General features: G+C 39.1%; 1 protein-coding gene across 7 annotated transcripts in view; it reads right to left on the minus strand.

The window, feature by feature from the left end:
• Positions 1–3482: 3482 nt before the first annotated feature.
• Positions 3483–13168, minus strand: part of mast2 (microtubule associated serine/threonine kinase 2) — a 457841-nt gene continuing 448155 nt past the window's right edge. For all 7 annotated transcript variants that reach the window (XM_063064394.1, XM_063064393.1, XM_063064392.1 and 4 more), the window contains 2 exons: positions 10312–10499; positions 3483–7090 (listed from right to left, as the gene is read on the minus strand). In XM_063064394.1, the coding sequence (XP_062920464.1) occupies positions 4923–7090; positions 10312–10499 (2356 nt within the window). In that variant the 3' untranslated portion in view covers positions 3483–4922. The remainder of the gene's footprint in view (positions 7091–10311; positions 10500–13168) is intronic.

Genomic DNA, 13168 nt, shown 5'->3' on the forward strand with positions numbered 1-13168 from the left:
CTCCTTAACCACACATTAAACAGTATTATCTTCTTATTTCATGCCTCACTAGCATGTGGCACAGGTAGCAAACCTGAGATCAGCTCCCTGGAGAAGCTGTTCTTTAATTAGCTCCTAACTTCCTGAACTCACTTTGCAGGACCTTGCCAATCTTTCTGCCTATGCTATTGGTACTAACATGGACCACAGCCTCTAGCTGCTTATCCTCGCCCAAGAATGCTGTGGACTTGATCTGAGATGTCCCTGATCCTGGCACCTGTGAGGCAACATATCATCCAAGAATCTCACTCTCATCCACAGAACCTCCTGTCCATTCCCCAAACCAATGAATCCCAAATCACTACTGATAGCTTCTTCTCCCCCCTTCCCTTCCCAGAGTGAGTGAGAGAAATTTGTAGAGACCTGACTGCTGTGGATTTCCTCTGCTAAGTCATCCAGCCCAACAGTATCCAAAACAATGTACTTATTGTTGAGGGGAACAGCCACGGGGTACCCTGTACTGGCTCCCTATTCCCTTTCCCTTTCCTGAAGGTCACCCAGTTACCTGTGTCCTGCACCTTAGGAGGTGTAACTACCTCCCTGTATCTCCTGTCGGTCAGCCTCTTTGTCTCCTGAATGAGTTGAAAGTCATTCAGCTCCAGCTCTAGTTCCCTAAGGCAGTCTGTAAGAAGTTGTGGTTGAATGCACTTCTTGCAGGTGTAGCTAACTTCTTGCAGGTAAACCATAAACTGTTTCAGCTGCTTCTGTCTGGCAGATGGTACCACAGCATTAAAGCTAGGACCAACAGGCTATGGGACAGCTTCTTTCTTCAAGCCATTTGACTTATAAATTCAAGTCAAGTCAAGTTTATTGTCATTTCGACCATAAGCTGCTGGTACAGTACACAGTGAAAATGAAACAATGTTCCTCCAGGAGCATGGTGCTACATGAAACACAAAACTACACTAGACTATGTGAGACAGCACAAGGCTACGCTAGACTACGTAAAACAACATAAAAACTGCACTAGACTACAGACCTGCACAGGACTACATAAAGTGCACAAAACAGTGTACAATAATTAATAAATAAGACAATAGGCACAGTAGAGGGCAAATTACAATATAATAATAAATGATGAAGATGTCAGTCTAGACTCTGAGTATTGAGGAGTCTGATGGCTTGGGGGAAGAAACTGTTGCACAGTCTGGTCATGAGAGCCCAAATGCTTCAGTACCTTTTGCCAGATGGCAGGAGGGAGAAGAGTTTGTGTGAGGGGTGCGTGGGGAGTTCACATATCTATACGCTGCAATGGAGTCATAATGCAAAGATTTTTACTTCCTCATGTTGTGGAATGTATGTAAATTTAAATAAATAAATAAATTAGTTCTCAGAGTCTACTGGAGGTCTTCTTGGCTTCTCATATCCCACAAGTGGTGCACGCTACAATCCTGTTATTCTCACTGCTCCAACTGTGCAATACGATGGAAAGAAACTTACCAGAAACTTACCTTGGCTTCCTCTATCTTGCTGAAGCTTCTTGAGCCAAAGCTTCAGCTCCCCACTCCAGCTGCACCTCTCCTACACTGGCTGGTCTTCTTAAACCTAAATTCTTTTATTGCCAAGTGCCCAATAGCCCACTTGATCTTAAGCTCTGCAGAAAGTCCCGACAGTCTTTATTCGCTTTTCAAATCTGGCATATGCACTTCTCATATGCACTTCTCAGATGAATACATATAACTGTAAATGAGAAATATAATTAGGAAATTTGCAAAATGGAAATGATAATGACTGTAGCAGTGATCATCCTGAACAGCATGTCATTAACTGTTAAAGAAGAATAAATCATATGATCAAAACAAGAGCTACCTGCTAATAGCATAACAAACATTTCTTTACTGGCCAGAATGCATCAACAGTAGAGTAGCAGTCAACACATGTAGGAATGGGGCTCCCTAACTATTAAGCTTGAAGGAAACAATATGAATGGAGGAATACAAATCATGTGCAGGCAGGAGGGATTAGTTTGCCATCATGCTTCACTGTGTCAGAGTAACAGATTTTAGTTCGCCCCTCCCAATCATTTCTTAATTGGCATTAAGATTTACACAATGCTTTAAATTGCCCAGTGAACCCAATAACTGTAGAGGGAGGGCAGGAATTGAGGCCATGATGAGGGAGTGAGCAGAAGAACCATCCCCAGTGAATGAGGCATGTGGTAACTGAGGTCCCAGTGAGTTAAATGGGAATGTGGCAAATATCACCTTATGAGCCAGACGCTGAATCATTGGGATTTCTAAATACCCAGATAGCACTGAACTGGAGGAAGAGAAAAGAGAATATTGCCAAATAGGATATAGTACAAAATTATTTTTAAAAAATCAAAGCGTTAAACTTGCTTTCATTGCCAAGGGAATGTTGATAATATCCATTTAATAATTTTCTTTTTCTGCAGACATGCAAAAAGTTAAGTAAGCGATTGATACAGTGGGACATTTCAATATAATCAGTATACACAGATAAGAGGTGATCTACAGTAACTTCGTGCTCGGCTGAGAGATCATTTGGCATTTCACTAAATCATGGTATTAAGCTTTAGAAAAAATAGCCACATCATGACTAAGACAACTGTGTTGCTCCAAAGAGCACTATATTAGGTCATTCTCACCCTCGGCCATTAGGCTCTATAATGAGTCAACCTATAGCTGGGGAAATGATTAACCCCTCCTGTTAGACTGTTTGAGGTAACTTGCTTTTTACTTTCTTTCTATTTTTCTTCTAATATTTATATTTGTGCACTTGTAATGCTACTGTGACACTGCAATTTCCTTTGGGATCAATAAAGAATTTATCTATTACTTATCTCAGAGGTCTCACTAATGGTTGCTCAATATTCTATGTCTGAGTTAACATGAAAGTCCCATTTGTATGCAACCCTTTAGAAAATAGGAGCAATATGTTTGTACCATGGTAAAGGTCAAGGCTTCAATGATTTTTGCTGTATGCTTTCACACATTACTGAGAAGAAATAAGGTTCACACCTTACTGAGAATGGACCATATTAAATTGGAAGTATATTTCAAATAATTCATTTTGATTGCAATAGAATTGAATGAATTCTGAAAAAACTAAAAATTTTGAAGTCAAAGCACTTTTTTGTACTGAGTTGAGTTGTCTCAGCATTACACACAACTTAAAATTGCCCATGGAAATTAAGTTATGCAAATTATTACTAAGCTGCTCACCTACAAATTGTATAGTCTCAAGACATTGCAACTTTATAGACCGTATATAGTGCATAATTGCATGACCATCTAATAAATGTGAGTGTGTAAAATCCGTATATTAAAAAAATGTCATGTACTGAAGGAAGTTAATTTGTGGTTAAAAAATGGATACAAAATGCTTAGAAAAGAAACACATACTGTAGTTTTCCCAAATTGGCAAAAATCATTTAAAGAAAATAACACTTAAATACACAAAAAAGTATTTTCTTTTCACGGCAGTAAACACAACCCTTTTATTTCAAGTATTTTCCTCATTACCTTTGAATGAAAACATCATAGCAATAAAGAAATTCAGTCAGATGCACTGCAAGTATAGGTTCCAGAGTGCCCATAAAGTCCACAGCTTATTTTTACTAGTTTTGTTTTTTATATATAAAAAAATCAAACACAGCAATTAAAATTTAGTCAGTATTAATCACTGACAGTCTAACTTACTCAGTTCAACTAACTGACACATTTAGCTGAATGTAGCTAAAACAAAGCAATCTAAGATTGTTAGTCTAACTAAAGCGCCACTTCTATTAGTGCAATATATTATTAACAAAAACATGATACAAGTTGAACAGAGGAGGAGTTACACCAAACAAATTCTGCACATCAGCTGAAACCCAACACAAAATTTATTGCTGTCATGGGAAGTTTTAAGAGTGATACAAGAGATATAAAAATATGAATTAATGGGTCTTGTATATTAATTAGCTTACTAAATTTGTATCATATTAAATTCCGTATGTTTGAAGGGAATGGGTTAAAGCCAACATGCAATAAAAACAGAACACAAAAATGCTTACTGCACCACAGTTGTTGGTGATTGTGTGTTGATTAAATACTAAAATGCTTTTTTAATGCTTTCCTCTAATTGTGAAAGCATTTCCATTACACATTCACTACATCCCTCCAAGACAAAGTATCTATGTGGCACAAACCCATAAAGACATCCAAGACTGTCATGTGTATATTTACAATAAATAAGATACATTTCTCAGATACATTAATACAAAAAAAAAGAAAAATTACATTATACTCTTGAAGCACTCTGCAGGAATGTATTACTTTGCATAGTGACAAAATACATTACAGAGCTAAGGATTCAGGCAACTTTATAACAATGATGAATCCTGTAAGTTGTAAAGCATAAGCCTTGATCACGGCTTTGTTGGCAAACTTGTCCTGTACATCAGAGGACCTGCTTGCTATAAATGCAGAAAATAGAGACATTTTGTAAATGGGAATCAGTTAAATATGAAAATGTAGAAAATAGGGGTGACAAATAAGATAAATGACTTGATGCACTCATGTTCATTATGGCATTTCTCATCAAATCACAGTGTACACAGAAATTATCATCCGCTTTGCTTCTTTCAAAAGGTTGTTGGTCCAACATAAAGTCAATATTGACATTAGCAAAAAAGAAAAATAACTCCTAATACACTGATTGTTAGCTCACTTTGGCAGCACAAGCATTGCCTCCAAAACTGAATTTAGTGTTAAGGATATGCTAAACTATTCACAAATATCTTACTGAGTGTTTTTTTGGAACTGTAAAAGGAAATAAAGTCAAACTAGCTTTAAGGAGCCTCCAAAAGAAATTTTTTTAGTTAGATCCAGATGACCACTTGCATACAATGGAAACATTCCAATTATGTTTTCTAATTATCACGTAAATTTCTGTGAAAGCTGGGAATCTTGTCCTTTCTTGTCTACAGGTTGCTTAGTTTTGAATTGACAGCTCCCAGATTGATCTTTCTCACATTTTTCCACACAGGATTGTTGTTCTCTTGATAATGAACTTCCTGTAGTATCCTGCAAAACTCTTTGTTCACTTAATACTCCTGTGACTTGGTCAGGTTTTAACAAAGATCCACAAAGAATGACCTTTTCTTCAAATTGTGATTTTGCATTTGCAGGCAGTGAGGGCACAGCTGCACTTTGAAATGTGGTAAACTGTGACACTTGCTTTTCATTTCTGGCCATCAATTCTTCTGACCCTAATTCTTTCCTCCTCTCGGTCTCTGTTATTCCAGGGATAGCCAATTTCACTGGACCCAGCACATTTTTGGCAACAGTAGCTAAATGGGAAACAAAAGGTGTTTTAGCAAAGCTAACTGGAGAATATTTTGAGCCAGTGCTCTCCGTGCTGAAGGCAAGTTGACTTTTAGTGAGCATCTCTTCATTTTCTTTTAACCTTTGCTCACATTGGCTTATTTTTCTTTCTACTTCCCCAATAGCGGATTGGTTAATTGCTTCTTGACACTTCACATTATTTGACGGAAGAGGCTTTTCGCTAATTTCAAATGCATCTTTTTGTTTATTTGCACTCTGCCCTTTGATCTCATCCTTTGCCGTGCTTTCAGTTCCAGTGGCCAACTTCTTCAGATCTTCAATTTTCTTGGATGGCTTTGAAGGTTGAGGGGATCCTGATCTGAGAAGTAAATTGTCAGCTATAGGGGAATAGCATGCAATTAGTTTATCAGTTGCTTCTGAAAGTTTCTGATGTGCATCCTTTGATATGTGCATTATTTGATTAAGAGGACTACTGTCATTATCCTTGCTAGATTCTAATAAACTAGTTTGAACGCCTTGTTGTATTTTGAATGATGCTGCCTTTCCAAGCACTTGGCTTGATGCTTCCTCCAGCGCTTTTTGCATTAATGTAGTCTTGGAGGAGTCATTCTTTGTAGTGGCAATATCTAGCACAGGTTGTTTTGTTTCAATGGCTTTTAAGTTATTGGAATCTGTTTTAAGCTGGCCATTCTTGTGGATTCCAGAAGCAGCATGTTCTAACATGGGTTTTTCTACACGTGCTGTGTTGATTGTACAATCTTCTGATTGATCAAGTTCTCCCATTTTATGCGGTATTGTACTGTCCAATATAGTTCTCCCAACACTGAGCTCTGGAAGCAGAGCTAAGTTCATTTCTGTAGATCTCATTTCTTTAGCCTCACAAACAAATGCAGAACTGAGGTCATCTTCCGAAGAATCCCTGCTTTCTGCTTTATGTGAGACACAACCTAGTTCATCTAAATTTGAATCTTCTTTTTGAACACAGGGCCATTGCAACTTCTTTCTTTCCTGATGGTCTTCTGAACCTTCATCACTTTCATCTTCAGAGACATCTACCTCACGAATGGCATCCTGCTTTTGTAGTGCTTCTCTCCTTTCTGCCCTGTCATGTCTTATTGCTACTAATTTGTCATTGAGCTTTCCCCTATTCATTCCATCTGAATGTTCTTGCCTTCCAATTTTTCTAGCAGCAGGTTGCTTTAGAGTTCCCTTTTCTGCAGGGCCACGTTTACTGCCTGACGATTCATTGGCAGACTCCTGTAAACTCTGTAGACTGGGGTCCCTCTGCAGCATTTCCTTCTTGAATTCAGAATGTGATATATCCAGGCTATGCTTTCGGGAAGATGACAACTTCTTTTCAGATGATAAAGTGGCAGCCAATTTTTCAGCAGACTGGACTCTTTTTAATAATGGTGATCTTGGTGGTTCAGCACTTTTGGGCCTGGATTTCTGCCTGACTAATGGTGGTGACGAATGTAATTTCACTGGGAATGATTGTGCTGCATTTGAACTACCCAGAGAATGTGAAGGTAATGGAGATGGGGAGCGCTGAGGCGAAGTTGGTTGTGGAGTAGGTGACGGAGTGCGAGCAAGGGGAGACAGAGGGATGTTTCCTGCAGACTTGCGTCTTGGTGATCTATACTGCCGTTGAAGCTTAGGTGCCAGTCCTTGGAGAGAGCTTGGACGAATGTGACCAGAACTAGCTGGAGAATTGGGTACGCTGGAATTGGGAGAGCTGCTCTGAGATGAATTGCCGGCAACTAGAAACAAGGAGAATGAAATAGCATATTAGCACTAAAAGTAATCAATTACAGGTTTCATTAGATATTGATTTTGGAAGAAAATTATTAAAAACTATTCAAGGAGACTTACTATAATAAAATGCCATTGCAACCTAATTTTTGTACCAAAATACGAACAGGATGAATACTGTATATTGAGTAACCAATTTTTATGCTCTTTTGGGACAAAGTAGGTTGTTTTTGGACAAAGGAGTTGAAAGAAACTCACTTTCAGCATTTCAAATCACAAAAGGGTGTCTTTAAAATAATGTATTTATTTTTCTTCTATGTTCCTCACCCAGTTAGTGTTAAGAGGACAAATAAAAGATCAAATGTAGGGGCCAGATCACTCTGATTTTTAGTTGGTAGTTCCATCTAGATAGGAACTGGGATTGGTTTATTATTGTCATATTAACAGTGAAAAACTTGTTTTGCATATTTTCCATACAGATCAATACATTACACAGTGCATCAAGGTAGTACAAGGTAAATCAATAACAAATGCAGTGTATCTTTCATTCTGTTCTGGACTTTTGCATCTGCAGCAAGGAAGTAGAAAATATGCTGAAGGTCAGATGACAGTGCATCTAATCAGCATGATTGGTGGTAGTTCCATAACATACTGAGCTCAAGACATGATACAGTTCATATGTGGCCCATAGCTTCTGCGCCAGACACTTTTAATTAATTTGTAGGGTAGAGATACTTACTAATAGTTATAGAGTCAGAGAGATACAGCAAAGAAACAGACCCTCTTTGCTGACCATCATTTGGAGTTATGTGGTAGCAATGACGGAAGCCAATAACACATTAAGCATGATCCTTTTCAATGGGCTACATATACCATTGCTATAAACACAAATGGAATTGTCCAAATACAAATTATTCGAAAGAAAACAATTCCTATTTCTTCAGAATTATCAAACTATCAACATTAACTCAGAAGATGACTTTTTGATGAAATCAATAGTTCAAAAATGATCAGAAATGACCATAAACTGTTGGTGCATTGTCAGTTTTAACATTAACAGTGATAAAAACATATCACTGAGAAAAAAGCAAATAGATAAGAGTTCTTCAATTAGCCTACATAAAAGGAAGTTGTCTCATTTTCAGTAAATATAAAGACATACTATTTATTATGATGCAAGTAAGATGAGGAAAAATGAGTTTCTTGGAATCCAGAACTATTCTTTGACCTTGCTGCTTTGCACAGCAAATAATACTGAATTTTTCAGTTTCAACAATCTTAGACAATCTAGCAATTTGATTTTTCATGTGATCTGATTCACAAGTTATTATTGAAATCTTAAATTGAAGAAACAAAATGACTTCAAACAGCATGTTTCTACAATTTTCACAGTGCAAACTTACTTTATACATGTAAAAAAACTCCTTTCAGAGTTTAAAACTAATGAAACATGATCACATTCCATGAGTTTATCCATCTTAACTGAATACTAATTTTGACCTGGAACGAGGAAAGCATTTAACCTGACACCTGACCATTACATTCAAGCCTTGGTAGAGTCACTGCTTCGTAATACTTGCAAAGAGTTGGAGTTTCTAAAGTTTCCTGACTCTCTATTGAATCATAGATCTTTTTGTTATCTCTTTAATAAATTTGGGTTTGTAAGTCATCTGTTCCACATACTGATCAGCCTTTGATCATGTTGAAAATAAAGTTGATCCTACCTTTTAGGCATCCTCTGATATTTTAATATTTTATGGCATCCTCACATCTGTTGTCATCTGTTTTCTTCTTTACAAATTAAATTCTTTGAGGTACCCCTAACTTTGGTAATCTTAAAATAGGTCATGTAGTTTGTTACATTTTGTATAATTACAATTATCCACACATTACTTTAAAGGGGTTTGTATTTAACATTTTTGGGAAAAAATGATTCCTAATTTGTCCATAACAGAAAATATATTAATGGATAATCAGGCTAGATGTGTATTTAAGTCTGCAATGAAGTTAGAGCATAACATGTTCTGATTCACAGTAGTATAATGCAAATTTTATTGATGGTCAATTAAGGACAGTTGTCAGATGATAACTGGGATTTTGCAAGAAAGGATACTTCACAAAACTAAGGGATCATAGATTCAATGGCTTGGGGGAAGGTGGTCTGTACCTCCAACACAGTGGAGCACACAAATAGATTCAGAAGTACGCAAAGTATGCGAGAGTTACAAAAACGTTAATGAATTTCATTCAATAAAAAGCACATAGAACTCCTAAGTAATTAATTATAGTTACATTGGAATTTTTGGTGTACACTGATACTATTTTAATGCATGATCCAAGTATCCAACGTAAGTCATTTCAGATTAATGAAACAAGACATTAACATCAACCATCCACAAAGTGGTCTGTGGTTTTGCTTGGAGTAAAACAAACTTTTGCTTGCTGTTTGAACCACCTTTTTTTTTTGCCATTCATTGTTCCCTCATCTTCAACTTCCATAATTAATTTATTTTTACCTTGACTATATTTACTTATTTACTAATATTGTAATCAATTTGTACTGCCATTCAAAAGATATTCTGGTATAAGACATAAAATCAGGAAATTGAAATCTTAACAAGAATGGGATATTTAAAAGACAATCTAGAAGCAAGGAAGGCCCGAGAGATTTTACCAGGCTAATAGCATTCAACACAACGGTCTGGCATAGTTATTACAATGCCGTCATGTTGAGCACCTAAAGCAATCAATTTAAATATAACCTGCAATGCCTTCACTTTTATTTTTAGCCTATATATTTAACTGTTGATATACTTGAAAACAGTCAGATATTTGAAGAAAACTTTTGTACTAAATTGTTCTAGAAAGTAAACTTAACTCAAGAGATGAAAAGCAGCAATGCATGAATTACTCCAACCTCAATCGCACCCCAAGGAGGCACATGCACCAGCTTAAAAACACTTACTTTGTATCTACAGGACTGACATTGTATTTAGTTATTTTGTGCTAGGTGTTCCATTCCAAGGAAGCAAAGGAGGGCCAGGGAAAATATTGATGTAAGCTTCTATCAGCAAGAAAGCATCATCATCATCATTATTATGTTCCTAAGAAATTCAAGACTATTATCTTAAGTCAAGGCAATGCAGATTAAAATGAGTATTTTTTTTAAAGAATGAGTTATATTTAGTTTTTGAAAGTATAAGATTTCAAGTAAAGAAATGAGATCCACCTGAATGTGTAGAATCTGCTGCGGACCTATAATTCTGTGTTGGCGAGCGAGGGGAAAGCGTGTGCGTTGGTGAACCTGGCACACTTTCACCCGATGAAAGCGATCGATTCAGGGAGGACAAACTCCGACTTGTATGTAGCAATGAGGCTTGTTTTGTAATCTTGCGAAAGAGGGAATTCCTTTTCTTACTGTAAATTAGAAAAAGTTAAAAACACAGGCATAACATTACAAACTACAGAAAATAAAATGAACTCAGAGATGTTCTGATCAATATCAGGGACCATTCACTAGAGTACAGTTGACAGATGACCATTTGAACTTCTAAAAATGCCATTATGAATTGCGCATTAACATGGTGGCAACAATAGACCAAGCCATCAAAGTGATACCGAAGAGGAACTTGCAATACTCTTATAAGAGATCTCAGTGACAAAGAAGTTGGATGTAGCGATTGGATCTATTGTGAAAAAAGTACTCTAAGTATCTACCATAAATGTCAACCTTATTTCCAGGAAACTAACACATAATTACAGTGCCTATAAAAAGGATTCACCCCCCCTTGGAAGTTTTCCTGTTTTATTGTTTTGCAACTGTGACGAGAATACACATAAATTAAGATGTTTGCTGGCCTGGGCTAGCACTAGTGGCATCAGCAGTTGGTCTGCCACCTGTCCTCAGGGGAGGGAGAGATAAGGAACAATGAAACAGCATTTGGAGATGCTAATGAAGGAGCCATCAGTCTGGGTATTGTCAAGATCGGCTCCCCCTTTGAACCCTGAACTGTTTGAAGTGATGGACAGGCGATCTGGAGATGTGTAATGAAGGGACAGGAGAGAGAGCTGTCTAGAGCGGCTCCCCCTTTGAACCCTGATCTGTTTGAAGTGATGGACAGGTGATACCCCAGCAGGGGGATAAAAAGGGACAGGTTCGCTAAGGCAAGGACACACACGACACCCGAGGTAACAAGACCCTGGAAGCGGTGCACCTCTCACAAGTCGGTGGGAAGTACCGGGCCATAAACGCACAGGGTGGAAAGGTACGATCAGCGGGAACCTGGTGTGTGGTCCACCCTTGCTTGGGTGCCGGGTTCACTGCAGAGGATCGACCGCATCTGGAGGAGGGGTCACAGTCGGTGACCTCAGGTGACATCACAAAGGACTCGCCCGAAAGCTGCTTGTGAGCAATATCGCAGGTCTGTGAGTGGAAGCCGTTCTGAATGATCAGTCGTTCTCGTTCTCTCTCTCCTTCCCCCCACATTGTCCATCGCCATGGCAACGATTACTGCGAACTGAACTAAATTGAACTGAACTTTGCGTCACTTTGAAATTGGTCATTTACCCCTAGACAACGATACAGCTTGATTGATCCTGTTACCTTAATTCTGTGCACATGTGTGTTTATCATTGCTGAACTGTTGCATTCATTATTCTTTCGATTACTGTGTTGCTTGTTTCTTTAATAAAACTTTCTTAGTTCTAGTAATCCAGACTCCAACTGAGTGATCCATTTCTGCTGGTTTGGCAACCCAGTTACGGGGTACGTAACATAAGTGGGGTTCTCGTCCGCGATTTTGAACGCTAAATTTGGGACGGAGTAAATTGATTGGGTCAAAATTCCCGAAAGAAAGAAAAGACAAACAGCAGAAATGGAGACTGAGGAATTTATAAAGGCGCCGACCTTGGAGGCATTAGAGGATGCCAGGAAATCGGAATTGGTAGCTGTGGCCAAACGGTTGATTCTTGCTAAGGGGAAGTCGACAATGAGGAGAGAGGAGATACACAGAGCTATCGTAGAGCACTATGTATCTAAAGGTGTGTTTCCCCAAGGCAAGCTGGAGGTGGTGTCTATTGAAAAACCTGCCGGAGACGCGGTACAGGTGCAGCTTGAAAAACTGAGACTCGAGCACGAGTTCCAGGTACGACAGTTGGAGCGAGAAGAGAAAGAGAGGGACAGACAGTTACAGCGAGAAGAGCGGGAGAGAGAGTTAGAAAGGCAAGAGAGAGAGAGACAGTTGGAGAGAGAAGAGAAAGAGAGAGAGAGACGGTTGGAGAGAGAAGAGAAAGAGAGAGAGAGATAGTTGCAGCGAGAGGAGAAACAGAGGGAAAGGGAATTCGAGCTGGAGAAGTTAAAGATAAGGGCCGAGCAGGGGCTCGTGCCGAACCAAGGTGGAGGGTTCCGGGCGACCCAGGAGGTTAGGCTGCTTCCCCCATTTGACGATACCGATGTGGATCGGTACTTCCTCCATTTCGAAAAAGTGGCTATAAGTCAGGACTGGCCGAGGGATAAGTGGGCTGTTTTACTTCAGAGTGTACTGAAAGGGAAAGCCCAAGAAGCTTACTCAGCTTTGTCCGCGGAAGATGCCCAGAGGTATGAGGTGGTGAAAGAGGCCATCCTCAGGACTTATGAGTTGGTCCCGGAGGCATACCGGCAGAGGTTCTGGAATGCGAGGAAGCAGTGGGACCGCATGTATTTGGAGTTTGCCCGTGAGATGCAGACATATTGTGAGCGTTGGTGCGCCTCGAAGGGGGTAGAGGGGGATTATGACAGACTGCTACAGCTGATCCTGATTGAGCAGTTTAAAGGTTGTGTCCCTGAGGGTATGAGACCCTACCTAGATGAGAAAGAGGCAGCCACGTTAGCCACAACTGCTAAGTTAGCGGATGAGTATGCGTTGACGCATAAAATGAAGTTTGTCCCGAGTAAAGGCTACCAGAAGGGTAGTCAGGACGGCTGGGAGAGTCTGCCGGAAAAGTCAGGAAGTAAGCCAGGGACTAGTGAGAAGGATAAGGTAGACCGGGAGCAGTCTGGCAGGAAGTCTCCTGGGGTCATCTGTTATAATTGCGGGAAAGTCGGACAC

The sequence above is a fragment of the Mobula hypostoma genome, chromosome 12 (assembly GCF_963921235.1).
Source record: "Mobula hypostoma chromosome 12, sMobHyp1.1, whole genome shotgun sequence".
Taxonomy (NCBI): domain Eukaryota; kingdom Metazoa; phylum Chordata; class Chondrichthyes; order Myliobatiformes; family Myliobatidae; genus Mobula; species Mobula hypostoma.